Source organism: Bos taurus, chromosome 16 (genome assembly GCF_002263795.3).
Source record: "Bos taurus isolate L1 Dominette 01449 registration number 42190680 breed Hereford chromosome 16, ARS-UCD2.0, whole genome shotgun sequence".
NCBI lineage: Eukaryota > Metazoa > Chordata > Mammalia > Artiodactyla > Bovidae > Bos > Bos taurus.
Window position 1 is genome coordinate 67,142,405 of NC_037343.1, and position 17,082 is coordinate 67,159,486.

General features: G+C 37.3%; 1 protein-coding gene across 3 annotated transcripts in view; it reads left to right on the forward strand.

Annotated features, from left to right (window-relative positions):
* The window catches only part of HMCN1 (hemicentin 1), a 540,104-nt gene that overhangs the window by 436,773 nt on the left and 86,249 nt on the right, over positions 1-17,082 (forward strand). For all 3 annotated transcript variants that reach the window (XM_010813560.4, XM_024976236.2, NM_001192537.3), the window contains exons 69-75: positions 2,711-2,907; positions 6,418-6,499; positions 8,057-8,193; positions 13,236-13,377; positions 14,619-14,763; positions 15,283-15,410; positions 15,695-15,851. In XM_010813560.4, the coding sequence (XP_010811862.2) occupies positions 2,711-2,907; positions 6,418-6,499; positions 8,057-8,193; positions 13,236-13,377; positions 14,619-14,763; positions 15,283-15,410; positions 15,695-15,851 (988 nt within the window). The remainder of the gene's footprint in view (positions 1-2,710; positions 2,908-6,417; positions 6,500-8,056; positions 8,194-13,235; positions 13,378-14,618; positions 14,764-15,282; positions 15,411-15,694; positions 15,852-17,082) is intronic.

Consider the following 17,082-nt stretch of genomic DNA (forward strand, 5'->3'; position numbering starts at 1 on the left):
TGGACCTTTGTCAGCAAATGTCTCTGCTTTTCAATATGCTGTCTAGGTTGGTCAGTTTTCTTCCAGGGAGCAAGCGTCTTTTAATTTCATGGCTGCAGTTACTATCTGCAGTGATTTTGGAGCCCAAGAAAAGAAAGTCTGTCACTGTTTCCATTGTTTCCCCATCTATTTACCATGAAGTGATGGGACCAGATGCCATGATCTTAGTTTTCTGAATGTTGAATTTTAAGCCAGCTTTTTCACTCTCCTCTTTTCACTTTCATCAACAGACTCTTTAGTTCCTCTTCACTTTCTACCGTAAGGGTGGTGTTATCTGCATATCTGAGGTTATTACTGTTTCTCCTGGCAATCTTCATTCCAGCTTGTGCTTCATCTGGCCTGGCATTTCTCATGATGTACTCTGCATATAAGTTAAATAAGTAGGGTGACAATATACAGCCTTGACATACTCCTTTTCCGATTTGGAACCAGTCTATTGTTCCATGTCCGGTTCTAACTGGTGCTTCCTGACCTGCATATAGATTTCTCAGGAGATAGGTCAGGAGGTCTGCTATTCCCATCTCTTGAAGAATTTTCCACAGTTTATTGTGATCTACATAGTCAAAGGCTTTGGTGTAATCAATAAAGCAGAAGTAGATGTTTTTCTAGAAACTCTCTTGCTTTTTCGGTGATCCAACAGATGTTGGCAATTTGATCTCTGGTTCCTCTGTCTTTTCTAAATCTAGCTTGAACATCTGGAATTTCATGGTTCACATACTGTTAAAGCCTGGCTTGGAGAATTTTGAGCATTACTCTGCTAGCATGTGAGATGAGAGCAATCGTGCAGTAATTTGAGCAGTCTTTGGGATTGCCTTTCCTTGGGATTGGAATGAAAGCTGACCTTTTCCAGTCCTGTGGCCACTGCTGAGTTTTCCAAATTTGCTGGCATATTGAGTGCAGCACTTTAACAGCATCATCGTTTAGGATTTGAAATAGTTCAAATGGAATTCCATCATATATACCACAACTTCTTTATCCATTTATCTGTAAACAGCCATCTAGGTTGCTTCCTTGTCCTGGCTATTATAAATAGTGTTGCGGTGAACATTGGGGTACATGTCTTTTTCAATTGTATATGCCCAGTAGTGGGATTGCTTTTTCAATTATGTGTCTTTTTCAGTTATGATTTTTCTCAGGGTATATGCCCAGTAGTGGGATTGCTTTTTCAATTATGTGTCTTTTTCAGTTATGATTTTTCTCAGGGTATATGCCCAGTAGTGGGATTGCTGGATCATATGGTAGTTTTATTCCTAGTTTTTTAAGAAATCTAGGAGGCAGTTTTTAATAATAACACCAACAGATGTAGTATGTTAGTAGCAGTTATAACTTTCTTAAGAAAGTTTTAATTACATTAATAAACCTTTAATTATAAAACAGATTCAGAAACACAAAAGAAATATACTTCATAGATTATCTCATTGAATCTTCACAATTCTCTTAGTTAAATAATGTGTGAATTTTTTTTTTTTTTAAAGATTTGTTCAAATCCACTAACCTAATTATTGTTGGAGCCAGGAATCAAAATCAGGCTGTTTGATTTCAGATTCTGTCTCCTACTGTGAACCTCTGCTCTAAACTATGTGCCTGATTTAAAACACACACACATGTGCACACACACACACACACACACACACGCACACACACACAGCTAATCCTTGGAGCTGTCCAACAGCTATTTTTGCTGCCTTGTGAAATAGTAAGCTGGAAAGTTTCATAGAAAATTTGAATGATTAGTGTAAGGGAAATCTGTTTTAAAGTGATTCTTAAACTTAGGAATAGTTGGACCAAGAAACTTTAATGTTTCCTCCAAGTGTTTAGATTCTTTAACATCCTCTTGAGAAAGGTAATTGAGAAGTATAAATAACAAAAGAGGAAATTATTTCTGCCCAGACATAACAAATGTGTTTTATGCAAAAATAGTCTCCAAATGTAACTGTTTTTCTTCTGCTTAGTCATTGTTTCCTGTTAAAGTTCTGCATGGAAAAGATAATTGCAGAATTTCATAGCATTTGCTTATTGCTTTTGCAGAAACAATAGATATTTTAAAGGTGCAAAAACACACTACTATATTTAAGTAACTCTTTAAAAAATAGTACAAGATGGGTTTAGTTTTTATCATTTTCAAATCTTCACAGTTAAGTAAGACTGCTCTAATTATCTGAATCTCAGTTGCTGAGCTTTAATTACCTTTGATGGCTTGCCGTTTACTTCATGATCTATTATAAGAATGATCTCTCTTTAAAAACAGTGCCAGTGAATAGATAATGCACAAAGACTTTACATAGTGCTGACACTTAATGAATTGTTCCTCAATAAACTACAATAATGGAGAAGGAAATGGCAACCAACTCCAGTATTGTTGCCTGGAAAATCCCATAGACAGAGGAGCCTGGTGGGTTCCAGTCCATGGGGTCATGAAGAGTCGGACCTGACTGAGCGACTAACACTAAACTACAATAAAATAAAATAGTGCCAATGACAAATAACATCTCATTAATAATACTGAAATGATAATAAGGAATTATCATTTTGGTATTCCTGCCAAATTCTTTGTACAATTTGTATTGTACAAAGATAAATTTGAGTTGAATTTTTAAAGTTTTTCTAAACTGCAGTATCTTATCAAACAGCAAGTTTATTTTTTTTGTTGTCTTTAATTCCTTTTAAATAGAACCACCTCATATCAATGGATCTGAAGAACCCATGGAGATGTCAGTAATTGTTAATAATCCTCTTGAACTTACCTGCATGGCTTCTGGAATCCCAGCTCCTAAGATTACCTGGATGAAAGATGGTCGACCCCTTCCACAGATGGATCAGATGCAGACTCTTGGAGGAGGAGAGGTTCTTCGAATATCTAGTACTCAGGTTAGTTCAGAGTTCACATGATTATTTTGTCCTAGGTTAAACTTCTTACTTGCTAATCTCTGGGGAGTGTTGGAGAAATTGTCTTGGAGTCTGAATATATCACAGATCTCTGTGACTTTAGCAAGGGTAGATTTGTTCTATGACATGCATGATTGAATAGACACTTACAAGGTGACATGACTAAAACAAAGAAGTGAAATGATCAGATTAAGTATAGAAGGAAGCAAGATACCTTCATATATATATATTTTTTTTTTCAAGTTTTCACAATGCCATAAGTGACAGTGTATTTAGGCAATGGCACCCCACTCCAGTACTCTTGCCTGGAAAATCCCATGGATGGAGGAGCCTGGAAGGCTGCAGTCCATGGGGTCGCTAAGAGTCGGACACAACTGAGCAACTTCACTTTGATTTTTCACGTTCATGCATTGGAGAAGGAAATGGCAACCCACTCCAGTGTTCTTGCCTGGAGAATCCCAGGGACGGGGGAGCCCGGTGGGCTGCCGTCCATGGGGTCACACAGAGTCAGACATGACTGAAACGACTTAGCAGCAGCAGCCCTTTATAGAAATGGCAAAAAGCGGTCAAACATATGTGTATAAGAGGCTTCAAAGGGCACTTTTGATCTTCAGAATGAACTCACAAACATGAAAATATGAAGAGATGGAATTTTTCCAAAAATGGTCAATTCAATAAAATTGACTGTTCTTTCAGTTTATGTTTAAGGAAATTAATCTGAAATGTAAATATATTAAAGAGAAGTATGTCTCGGGTGTCTTGTAACAATATACTCTTTTAAAAACAGAGGCAAACCTTATGTTACAAATATTATCCGTATGTCCCTAATGCCTTCATCTGTTAACTCAGGATCAAAACAGGAACAATGCTGAACTTACGTACTTGAGGCTTTAGAGATAAAGTGATGTGCTTAGACTGATGCCACAGGTATGCAGAGATGCTAACGTTGAGTTCGAATGATTATTGTTACTGCTGCTTTTATTGTTATTATAGTCATCATTTCTTTAAAGGTAGAATAACACATTACTTAATCATATTTCATGTACATTTTCACTGAAGAAATGGAAAAGAAAGGGAGCTAGAAAAGAGAGCTGAGGGTTATGAATTGTGTCAGTCTTATGTTGGGCTATGAGCTCTATCACACCCATGACCACCGTGACAACTTGGTAAGGCAACGTCTTTATCCCCTTTCTACAAATCCAGAAACAGACAGAAAAAGATTAAGTATTCACCTATCCAGTACTTACCACTGGCTCAGTGATGGAACTGGTCTCAATCCTGGGTCTGATTCAACAGCATAGCCGGTGGAAGTCGGCCCAGTTTCTTGTTTCTAACATTAAAGAGAACGTACTTTGCTTTTCCCTCTTCTCTCCATCAAGCATTTTAGTAACCCAGAAAAAACTCAGGTCACACTATCAAACCACTTGCTGAATCAGAATACTTGAATGCTGTAATTTCAACTGACCAAAAGGGAAGCCAAAGAATTTTGTAACTTAAGGAAGAGCGTGGAGACAGTGAAGTGTGCACCAGAACCATAAATATAAAGGAAGCATGGTAAATAAAGCTCTAAAAGGAAATAAGGCCACATTGCATTAGGTCTTAAATGTGAAAATGAAGAGTTATGTTAAAACAAGACAGAGTTTCCATCAAGAGTTAAATGGTGACCCACATAGTCCAGCTATTGTGAAGAACACAAATATAATACATAAGACATTTCTTAACCTTCAAAAAGGTTTCAGTTGTCTAAGAAAAATAAAAGTACACACATAATAAAATTAGGGAAAGAAACAATAGAGAACCATTAAAACATTATAGAATTAAAAAATTAAATATGATCAAGTCCCAAGACTGCTCGTGGTTCCTCTGCTCCTCTGTGTTTTATTTTACCTTATTACTAAATTATATTTTAGTTACCTGCACTTTGTCTTTTTGTGTATGTATCTATTGCACATAATTGTGCTTGGTACATAATGGATATTTTGCAAATTCCAAATTGTGTCGTGAAAGATGAGAGTTTGCTAAGACATTTTCCATCAAACTCTCCTTCAGTGACAAAACAAGTTGGAAAAACTGTACCTTTCTCTCCTTTGTGAGCCATTATGCATGTCTATAACTGCAAAATCTTTCTCTAAAACACCTGGTTGATTAATAATTTTTCAAATACCCTATTAAGAGAACACACATTAGAAAATGTAGCTACTGATAGTAATTATCAGTATTCAGAAGGGTGTAAGTTGTCAGGAAATGGTTCTTGGAGGAGGTAAGATCTAAGAACAGTCATGAATGATGGTGCAAGTTTGGCTGAGTCAGGACAAGTGTTGGGGACAATATAATTGGCACATAGACTGTATTGGTGGAGAAGAGCTGACTTTTAGAGGTTTTCAAGATATGACGAGCAACTTTGAAATTATTCTCCAGGCAGTAGTGCATCCCTTTCAATTCTTAATTGAAGCATGATGTGACTGTCACTCTTCTAAAGTTATATTTAGTAATTTTCCAGACATACTAGTCTTAACATCCTAATCTAAAATTTTTTCAGTGGAGTCTACGCACCCTACCAAAAAAAAAGTTTTTCAATAACCCATAAAGTCAGTTTTGAAGTAAGAATTTTAAAATTCTCAATATTCTAGGAGTATTCAAGTAATAAATGAAAACAGGATTTTCTATTTTTTAAAATACATTTTTCACAGTAGGAAGACCATCTGTTTTTCAGTGTATACTTTTCACTTATTTAAGCATGGGCTGTGTTAACACAGTGTCAAATATGAATAAAGTCTAACACTTCAGTGGAAACTCTGCATGGGCATTTTTAAAGAAATGTTTCTGGTTTTAGTCAGGAAATAGATTTTTCTGTCAGCCTGACTTATTTACAGCCAAATTACATAACATAGCTATATTGTTTCGCTGTGGATATCAAGGAATATTAAAAATATGGTATTAATGTTCTTTATTAAAATAACCTGATTTTTATTTACTACTTTGGTTGGTTGGTTGGTTAATGTGTTTTACTTGCTTCAGGAAGCCTCCAATAGAATTTTGCAATCTGCAATTTAAATTCATAAATACTTACTTCTTCAAAAAATACTGAGTAGTATTTGTGTCATATGTGGTGCTGTGTCCTATCTGTATCTGCCTTCTCTGACATCATTAACATACATAACATGCAAACATTCTGAGATCAAATACTGAAACCCTGTTTTTCTTTCTTTTTTTTTTAATAACAAAAAAAGATTTTATTGGGAACAGGTGCCCTGAAACCCTCTTAAAATCTATGTCAAATACATAGATTTACATGTAGCAGAGATGCTGAGCCATGCTCAGTATCAGAGTGCTAAATACAAATGTTAAGACAGTTATTAAATTTTAACTATCATGCTGTATTAATGATATCTTGCTTTGTGTGAGTCCTTTACATTTGTTCTAAGGATATTTATTCTCATCATCAAAACCAGTCTTTTAACCTTGTGCAATTCACTTATTTGAATTTTATAGGTGGAAGATACAGGAAGATACACATGTCTGGCATCCAGTCCTGCAGGAGATGATGATAAAGAGTATTTAGTGAGAGTGCATGGTAATGCTGGAAAATGTCCTGCAGTCCATCATACACTTATACCTAATTAAAAGGCATAATTTATGGAACATAGGGCAGCTATCCAACACATCATAAAACTATGTTTATATATTAGGAAATATGTATTTTGCAAATTTGATTTTTATATTTGACTGATCATGTGCTCATGGGACTAGTTTAATGGATTTTTGAGTTATATGTCTGTTCCTGCACAAGTAATTCATATAAATTTATTTTAAATCATAGAATATAAATTGGAGTAAAAATGAAAATAAAAAGTATTCATAATCTCATCTCACAGAATAAGACCTTTTTACATATAAATATTGTCACAGAAATGTGATCATGTGGCATATAGTATTTAACTCTTTATCTCAGTGGCATGTTGAACATGTTTTCATGTCAAAAAAATATATATTTTTATAACATTACTTTTAAGCGATTGCATGATTTCCAATTTTATGAACATGCCATTACTTAATACATTCCTTATTTTTGGCTGTTTCTATATTTTCACCAACTTAATAAGCAGCACTATTATAGACATTCTTGTATAAGTCTGTTGGCCTATTTTTAATTATTTTGTTTTAATAAATTTCTATAAGTCCACTTTCTTGATTATATGCAAGTATATGCATATGCATGTACATACACACACACACACACACATTCAAGACCAAATTACCTTCTAGAAAAGTTGGGCCAATTAGACTATGGCTGGTCCTACTTTGACATAGAGCTGGAAATTACTGTTCAAAGAGAGGAACATTTAAAGAACTTAACAGAAGATCTTTATCTCTTCGTAGCCTAAATCACTAAGCAATCCAAACTGTATGCCTGGTGTGATGTAGGAGTGTTCTCCTGCCCCCACCAGCCCCACACACAAATTAGACCAACTGACGTGTAAACTGTGTATACAGCAGTCACATAAAAAATATACACTTTTAAAATTGTGGTATAGTTGATTTACAATATTAGTTTCAGGTATACACCATAGTGATTGAAAATTTTTTAAAATTATACTCCACTTAAAATTATTATGAAATATTGACTCTGTTTCCTTCACTTTATATCCTTGTAGCTTATTTATTTTATATATAGTAGTATATACCTCTTAATTCCTTACCCCTCTTTTGCCCCCCTTTCTGCATATATTTCTGTTTGTTATGATGGACAGAACCTAATTTAAAAGTTTTAAAATATGTCCAGAGAAAATTATTACCAAGTGTAGACCTGGACAAAAAAAAAAAAAAAAATCCCTTCTTTGGGCCTTAGTTTCTTTACCTATTAAATGGTGATAAACTGTGGTTATATTACTTATCCTATCATTCATGTGGCTCTTAGAAGAATTTCGTTACTTAAGGTACTTAAGTACTGAGTACGATTTTAAAAGTTCACTATTTGTTACCAGGGTACTATAAATTGAATGAGTAGCATTTTAAATTAATGCTGCTGCTTTCATACAGCACAAAGAACACTGTTGAACACCTAAGATAAGCCAGAGCATTTTATATCTCATTTGTTAAAAGCCTTTTGTGTATTTGTTTTCCCATCCAGTACCCCCTAATATTGCTGGAACTGGCGAGCCCCAGGATTTCACTGTGTTACGGAACAGACAAGTGACACTGGAATGCAAATCGGATGCAGTGCCTCCACCTGTAATCACTTGGCTTAAAAATGGAGAACGGTTACAGGTAGGTCTTGCCAAGTTCCACAGATTCATTCTGAGGAAAAAAAAAATCAGCTATAGAGTCCTTCAACATCAGGTTACTAGTTATTCAGCATTGCAGGGCTAGGCACAGAGTCCTTTTGTCAGCCTTCTTTTCTCAGCCTTTGCTGGTGTAGGTAGTAGCTAGTTATGAGTCAAAAGACAGGTATTTTGATTCACATACTTTGTAAATTGGCCTAAGTATGTATCCCCTGGAGCGGGTGAATTAAACTGGGACTGAAACACTCATGTCTTTTCTTGAAAGAAAAGAAACCAGCAAAGTCTCAAAAGAACTGACTTGTCTTGCCAAGTCCCTGGGCAAACCTGTTACTGAATTTCCTTGATCTAAACTTGGACCTCAGGAGTGACCCCAAGGACCTGTGAATCAGTTCAGTTCAGTCACTCAGTCATGTCCGACCCTTTGTGACCCCACAGACTGCAGCACAACAGGCCTCCCTGTCCATCACCAACTCCTGGAGCTTACTCAAACTCATGTCCATCAAGTCAGTGATGCCATCCAACCATCTCATCCTCTGTCGTCCCCTTTTCCTCCCACCTTCAATCTTTCCCATACCAGGAGTCTAGACTGAAATCTTTGGAAACACAGTTACTGGCTCTGTGAGGCTCCCATGCTCTGGTGATACCTGTCTGCTCTCATAGAGTATCACAGCCTAGGATCCTAAGTAGCCTTTTAGGATTGGCTCTAAGCCTTGACTTTGAATGTTCAGATTGTCCTTATCCTAGTAGTTACTTATCTGTCTTTTTCCTCATCCTCTTAGTATAACCAGTTGTGATACACTGAGTCTAAATAAAAGGAAATTAGGTCCCTAATACCTAAGATAGAGAGACTTTAGCCATCATCAAATTACACAAACACTAACCACAGAGAGACTGATTCTGAAAGTTACTAATGTGTTTAATTATCATGCATATCACTTAACAGCCCCATGCCTCAGTTTCTCTGTTTATTGTGTGCCTGCGATAATGCTATGCATTGTGATTGCTCCTAACAATAATCGTGATCCATAAGGAGCTCATCAGTTCAGTTCAGTTCGGTTCAGTCACTCAGTCATGTCCGACTCTTTGCGACCCCATGAATCACAGCACACCAGGTCTCCCTGTCCATCACCAACTCCTGGAGTTCACTCAAACTCATGTCCATCGAGTCAGTGATGCCATCCAGCCATCTCATCCTCTGTCGTCCCCCTCTCCTCTTGCCCCCAATCCCTCCCAGCATCAGTCTTTTCCAATGAGTCAACTCTTCCCATGAGGTGGCCAAAGTACTGGAGTTTCAGCTTTAGCATCATTCCTTCCAAAGAATCCCAGGGCTGATCTCCTTCAGAATGGACTGGTTGGATCTCCTTGCAGTCCAAGGGACTCTGAAGAGTCTTCTCCAACACCACAGTTCAAAAGCATCAATTCTTCGGCGCTCAGCTTTCTTCACAGTCCAACTCTTGTATCCATACATGACCACTGAAAAAACCATAGCCTTGACTAGACGGACCTTTGTTGGCAAAGTAATGTCTCTGCTTTTGAATATGCTATCTAGGTTGGCCATAACTTTCCTTCCAAGGAGTAAGTGTCTTTTAATTTCATGGCTGCAGTCACCATTTGCAGTGATTTTGGAACCCAAAAAATAAAGTCTGCCACTGTTTCCACTGTTTCCCCATCTATTTCCCATGAAGTGATGGGACCAGGTGTCATGATCTTAGTTTTCTGAATGTTGAGCTTTAAGCCAACCTTTTCACTCTCCTCTTTCACTTTCATCAAGAGGCTTTTTAGTTCCTCTTCACTTTCTGCCATGGGCTTCCCTGGTGGCGCAGAGGTTAAAGCGTCTGCCTGCAATGCAGGAGACCTGGGTTCGATCCCTGGGTTGGGAAGATCCCCTGGAGAAGGAAATGGCAACCCACTCCAGTATCCTTGCCTGGAGAATCCCATGGACGGAGGAGCCTGGTGGGCTTCAGTCCACGGGGTCGCAAAGAGTCGGACACGACTGAGTGACTTCATTTCACTTTCACTTCACTCACTTTCTGCCATAAAGGTGGTGTCATCTGCATATCTGAGGTTATTGATATTTCTCCTGGCAATCCTGATTCCAGCTTGTGCTTCTTCCAGCCCAGCGTTTCTCATGATATATTCTGCGTATAAGTTAAATAAGCAGCGTGACAATATATAGACTATCTGAAAATATACAGAAGTACATCAAGGATATAGAAAATTGATACTGCTGATAAATTTTATCTTAGAGGGATATACAGAGGAGAAACAGTGGGAAGAAGCAAGTAACCCAGACTGAAGGGTAAAGAATAGCCCAGGGGAGCCTCTTGGAAAGGGTGAGTTCAGTTTAAATGTTAGGTGAGAAAGAAGGGGACTCCAAATATAGGTGACAGTGTGTACAAAGTCATTATAGGAAAAGGAATGCTCTTGTCTTAGGAACTGCAGGTAGCTTGGTATGGTTGAAGTAGACCTTGATTAAAATCCTTTGATGATTCTCCATAGATTTCAGGATTCAGGTTCAGTTGCCCAGCTTTGCTCACAAAGCCCTTCATGCTCTGACTGTTCCTCCATAGTCTTATCTCCTATGTGTGCATTTCACTCTAGACCACTAGATGTTCAGACAGGGACTGAGTAAATGTCAATGATGGAGAAATCAGGCTAATTTCAGATATGACCAAGTGATGTCAGTACTGGGACAGACTGAATTCAACAGTAAATGGCAAAAAAAAAAAAAGAGAGAGATGAGTTCAGTTTTAGATATTTTGAGTTTGAATTACCTATATATTATCCAAATGGAAATTCCACAAAGTTCAAAGAAATATAGATCTGTATTTACTCAAAAATATCTTTGATATGGTGGTCCTCAGTAGTATAGCCTGTTGTTGAAGCCATAGGTTTGTATGAGGTCAACCAGAAAGCACGTGGTGTGAGAAGACCTGTAAATGAGAATAACGCCTAAGACAACATTGACAATTAAAAAGTGAGCAAAGGAAGAAGAGGAGAAAAGTGGGACTGAGAAGGAGCACTTGGAGAAATTGGTGCACTGAAAGCCAAGAAATAGAGAGGGAGCAGTTAACAGAGTTCATGTCAAGATACAAAGTAAACTGTATTTATTGGCTTTGGTAATACACAGATGTGATTCAAGATGTAAGCGATCTTCAGTCAAGTGTTCAAAGTAGAAGACAAGTTACAGTTGTTGGGGGAGTGAAAGAAGAGGAAGTGGAAATGATTGTGGACTATTATTTAAATACAAAAGAGATTTGTATATTCTTATTTACTAAAAGCATTTGAAGATAGAGAACTAAGTGTGTTGAGTAGGGAAAGGATGGGACCCTGGTGACAGATGAAGAGATTAGCCTTGGACTGAAAGGATGACCTTTTTCACAGAGATGGAAATGTAGGAAGGAAGGTTGCATTCATATGCAAGATGAGAGGGATAAATTGCAGGCACTTGGCTTTGATTTTCTCAGTGGAGTAGGAAACAGGGTCATCTGCTCAGAATAAGGTTCTGCTGCTAAGTCGCTTCAGTCGTATCCGACTCTGTGCGGCCCCAGAGATGGCAGCCCACCAGGCACCCCCCGTCCCTGGGACTTTCCAGGCAAGAACACTGGAGTGGGTTGCCATTTCCTTCTCCAATGCATGAAAGTGAAAAGTGAAAGTGAAGTTGCTAAGTCATGTCCGACTCCTAGCGACCCCATGGAGTGCAGCCTACCAGGCTCCTCCGTCCATTGGATTTTCCAGGCAAGAGCACTAGAGTGGGGTGCCATTGCCTTCTCCAAGGTTCTAAGGAAAGAAATCAAATTTGGAAGAATCACTGGCAGTAAATGGGAAGAGAACCAGAGAAAGTTGCAGTGAGACTGAGTAAATAAGCAGAACTTACTGATATTCATGGAAGAAAGACATGAAAATCAACTTGGAACTTTTTATTAGCATAAAGTCCTGCTATACCCATATTGAACTTAAATATTAAAATATGTTTTGTAGAATTTACCAAGTATATTGAAAAAATCACCTGTTCTCATTATAAATAATAAAAATTTACCACTAATGGCCCCCGTAGGAATTAAAGGCCTACAGAAAATGTGTGGACTTTAAAGATAGATTGACCTAAACTGTACATCTTAGTGTAAGCAACTTTTTTCACTAGAAATATATGTTTATCTGGGATAAAACCCATATGGTAGAAAAATCTCATTTGGACTCTTCCTGAAGTAGATCCACTTTGGCACAACCGGAAAATATCAGCCTTTGTTGCTACCTGGCATTTTTTTAAAAGTTTATGAACAATCCTCAATTGGACATAATAGAGTAGATATCATTATATTTCAGTATTTCATCTCAATATAGATCTCTGTAGTTTCATAATTTTTGGTCCCATGCCTGGACACAAAATAAATGCTTAACAAGTATTTGTAGACTAAAATCATTTATTATTTTAAAAATGTTGAAGGATAATTGTTTCCTTTAAGTTAACCAAAGGTAATTTATTATCAGGAAACTTTCAGCTTTAAGTAACAGGCTTCAAACTGTGAACAACTTAATTGGGAGCAGGGGGAAGATACTTATTAGCAATAATAGTTGGTGAAGTTAAGCTTTAGGCATTATCCAAAGGCTCTAATTATGTAGTCTCTGTCCTTCCTTTATCTCAGTCCTACGTATGTCTTAGATTCACAGCACATGGTGGTACAGCTGCACCCGCCTGTGTCACCCTCACTATCAGATTCCAGTAAAAATATGCCTTATCCCAGCACTTCCAGAAATGTCCTGCAGGAGCACTCAGGGGCCCAACTTGAAACACTTTTCCATCCTTGAGTGAATCACTGTGAAGAACAAGAGACACTGACTGTGCTCTGGCCTTAACTACAGTCATAGAGATAGCTCCCAAGAGTTTCTGATTCCAGGATAGTAGTAGGGGGAGCAGACAAAGATACTGGGAGACAGGTATGCTACAATTCACTATTTGGTTACTTTTGATGATTCTTATTTCATTTTCCTGACATTTTAATGATAAATTTTCCTTGTTGAATCCAGGCAACACCTCGAATAAGAATCCTCTCTGGAGGGAGATATTTGCAAATTAATAATGCAGATCTAGGTGATACAGCCAATTATACCTGTGTTGCCAGCAACATTGCGGGAAAGACTACAAGGGAGTTTATTCTCACTGTCAATGGTAAGAAAGCTTAACCGCTGTTTCACAATTTAAAAATTTAGACAGGACATTCAAAGAGAGAACATTTTTGTTTTTTATGAGCATACTAAACAAACTCTTGTGCTTATCTTATTTCTTTTGACATAGACAACATGTGACATTTGTGCTATATCTATATTCAAACTAACTCAACATCAAAAATATAATTAAAGATGCATTTCTCTTAGAGGACAATACATGTCCAATTGTTATCAGCATATTCTGATATTTTATATCATTCAGATCAGAGCCACTGGAGAAGTTAATACACTAAATCTCTGGGTGACAAGTAGCCAATTATTTAGTCACTTTTATTGATGTTGGGGTTTGATTATATATGTGCTAGACAGAGACTGCCATGGGACTGTACTTTTCTCAAATATAAAATCTAAACACTAAAATTTGCCAAATTTCAGGAATATGACACTGACTTTTAAAAACCGTCCCTCTGATGTTTTAATAGATGAAATTTTACAAGTTGGATGACCCAGGCAGTTAATATTGCTAACACTAAAATTAAAATTCAAGTTTTGTATTCCCATGTGAACTCAGTGATTAGTAAAATACATGCTCTGAGACTTGCATGATTAATCACAGATGTGTTTTTTTAAACAGCCCACTTTCTAAGCTTTATTTAAAGTGAAGTTGTTCCAGTGTTAACATTCTCTGACCATTATTTGGCCAAAGAGAAATAAGAAATATCATCTTTAATTTGTATCATACCAGAGCTGGGTTTTTTTTAATCTTTTCAAGCCTCTTCCATAGAAAGACAGATTTCACACACCATGAGTGAGTGAGTGAAAGTTGCTCAGTCACGTCCGATTCTTTGCAACCCCATGGACTATACAGCCTGTCGAATTTTTCAGGCCAGAATATTGGAGTGGGTAGCCTTTCCCTTCTCCAGGGGATCTTCCCAATCCAGAGCTCGAACCCAGGTCTCCCACATTGCAGGCGGATTCTTTACCAGCTGAGACACAAGGGAAGCCCTTCACACACCATATCAGGGATTTAAAGCCCCTTCATTTTTGAGTAGATTTTTAAATAAAATCTTGAGTAAGGTTTTAGGAATTCAACCCCAATTCTATTTATACTAACCTGAATTAGCTGTAGGCAAAGCCATATATTAGACTCAAATCTCAGCTTATATTATTACCTAGTCAGAGTCTTAGTTCAGGCTGTGTTACTGATATAAATGAAATTTTCCACATGCATCTCTTTTACAGTTCCTCCAAGCATAAAGAGTGGCCCCCAGAGTCTTGTCATTCACTTAAATAAGTCAACTCTATTGGAATGCTTTGCGGAAGGCGTGCCAGCCCCAAGGATAACATGGAGAAAGGATGGAGCTGTTCTATCTGGTAGTCATGCAAGGTAACAGTTCTAGAAAAGGATGAAAAATACTGTAGGGACTGAAATGTAAGTTTTTAAATATTTGATCCAATGCATTATTTGAGTCTTTTCATTCTAAAATTAGAGGAGGGTTCAGGATGGGGAACACATGTATACCTGTGGTGGATTCATTTTGATATTTGGCAAAACTAATACAATTATGTAAAGTTTAAAAATAAAATAAAATTTAAAAAAATAAAATAAAATAAATTTAGTCTCTTCATCTTAATAAGAGAATCAGACTACGGTATTTTAAAACCCTAACTCTAATTCCTAAAAGCTTGCATCCAAAATGTAACAATTATAATGTATCCAAGATCATAAGTCCATCTGCTATACCCCTTTTCAGAATATCCCTTTTTTCTACCAAGGGTATTACAAGTTTCTGAAGCAGGAAAAGGACTAAAAATGGATAACTGAGTCTTTTAAAATGCTCTCAGTTAAAATGTGCATAATCAGAAAGACTCATATTCAGAGACCTTCACGTGTGATTTCTTCTAGATACTCTGTCTTGGAAAATGGATTCCTTCGCATCCAGTCGGCACAAGTGACTGACGGTGGGCGATATTTGTGTATGGCCACCAGTGCCGCGGGGACAGACCGCAGGCGAATCGATTTACAGGTCCACGGTAAATATACCTTTAGGAACAACTTCCGGTCTCAGAGTCAAATGCTCTTTGGTTGCCTAAACCAGTGGGGTCATAGCACAAAGACCTTCAGGTCCAGCGCTCTATTATAAACAATCAAGACTCATGGTGAATAGCATTATCACAGCACTGTGTGAGTTCAGAGAACCTTATTGTGTTCATAATTGTAAAGTAAGTTATCTGTGATTAATTTCAGTTTGGCAGAGATACTTCAAATGGCATACTGTTGCTGACTGTGTTTTCTCTCTTACTTTTGACTGTTTCAGTTCCTCCATCCATTGCTCCGGGTCCTACCAACATATCTGTAACAGTAAATGTTCAAACCACTCTGGCTTGTGAGGCTACTGGCATACCGAAACCGTCAGTCAACTGGAGGAAAAACGGGCATCTTCTGAATGTGGATCAAAATCAGAATTCATACAGGTAAGGAGCAATTTATCTGGAAAATTCCACCAGCTATTTAGAAACATATTTTTCAAAGAATTAACATTTTCGCTTTATCAATGGGGACAGAAAATGTATAAAGTACGAAGAACTAGCTAGTATGCAGAGAGTATATTATTTTTTTCTTAGTATTGAATTAGTTTTTCAATCTAAAGTATTTTTTCTGAATTACAGGTACAACTTCTCTTTCCATAAGCCCTGTGGATGACTGTCAGTGAGCTCTATAGCATTAAATTTCCATTCTGCTGCTGTTTTTAGCACCTTTCATAATTTTATAATGACAAAGGATAAAAACATCATTTAGTATAAAAGAAAAAGTACTCTTTAAAAATAATATGAGTTTTAGTTGCAGAATAAAAATCAAATTTTATACCTTCAGATACAGTGTAGGTATTTGGCAGCATGTGTAAGGAGAAAGTGGAGAAGGCAATGGCACCCTACTTCAGTACTCTTGCCTGGAAAATCCCATGGATGGAGGAGCCTGGAAGGCTGCAGTCAGTCCATGGAGTCGCTGAGGGTCGGACACGACTGAGTGACTTCACTTTCACTTTTCACTTTCATGCATTGGAGAAGGAAATGGCAACCCACTCCAGTGTTCTTGCCTGGAGAATCCCAGGGACGGGGGAGCCTGGTGGGCTGCCGTCTATGGGGTCGCACAGAGTTGGACACAACTGAAGCGACTTAGCAGCAGCAGTAAGGAGGAAGAATAGCAGTTTCACCAATTTTCTGTACTCTTCCAGCTTTACTACCATTCTTCTTACTATATCATATTTTTAAAGACTAACCTTAAAAATACTACATATTTCTGATTCCTTAGATGAGCATTTCTTGTGTTAATAGATATCTTGTCAAAAGATTTGCTATATCACTAAAAACAAGTTTTCATAGACCTACCCTGATAAAAATTGATTCTGTTACATCTGAAAATATAAATTAGGAGGGTTTCAGTGGAAAATCTGTTGCGTCTCTTTCTCATCCTTTTAATCCTTTGGCATTGGGGGTTTAATGACTTGAAAGCATACTCTATGTGGAAAATGCCAATGCCCTTGAATTAAGAAGCAGGTCAAATCTGTTCCCATTGAATCAAATTATTCCCATCCATCAGTGCACAGTTTGAGGTAAGAAAATAGATATTCTTATTTAGATTACTTTAAATAATGTATGTGTGTTTACTCAGCCTTTTGTATATTTGAAGTGATTCAGATAACTT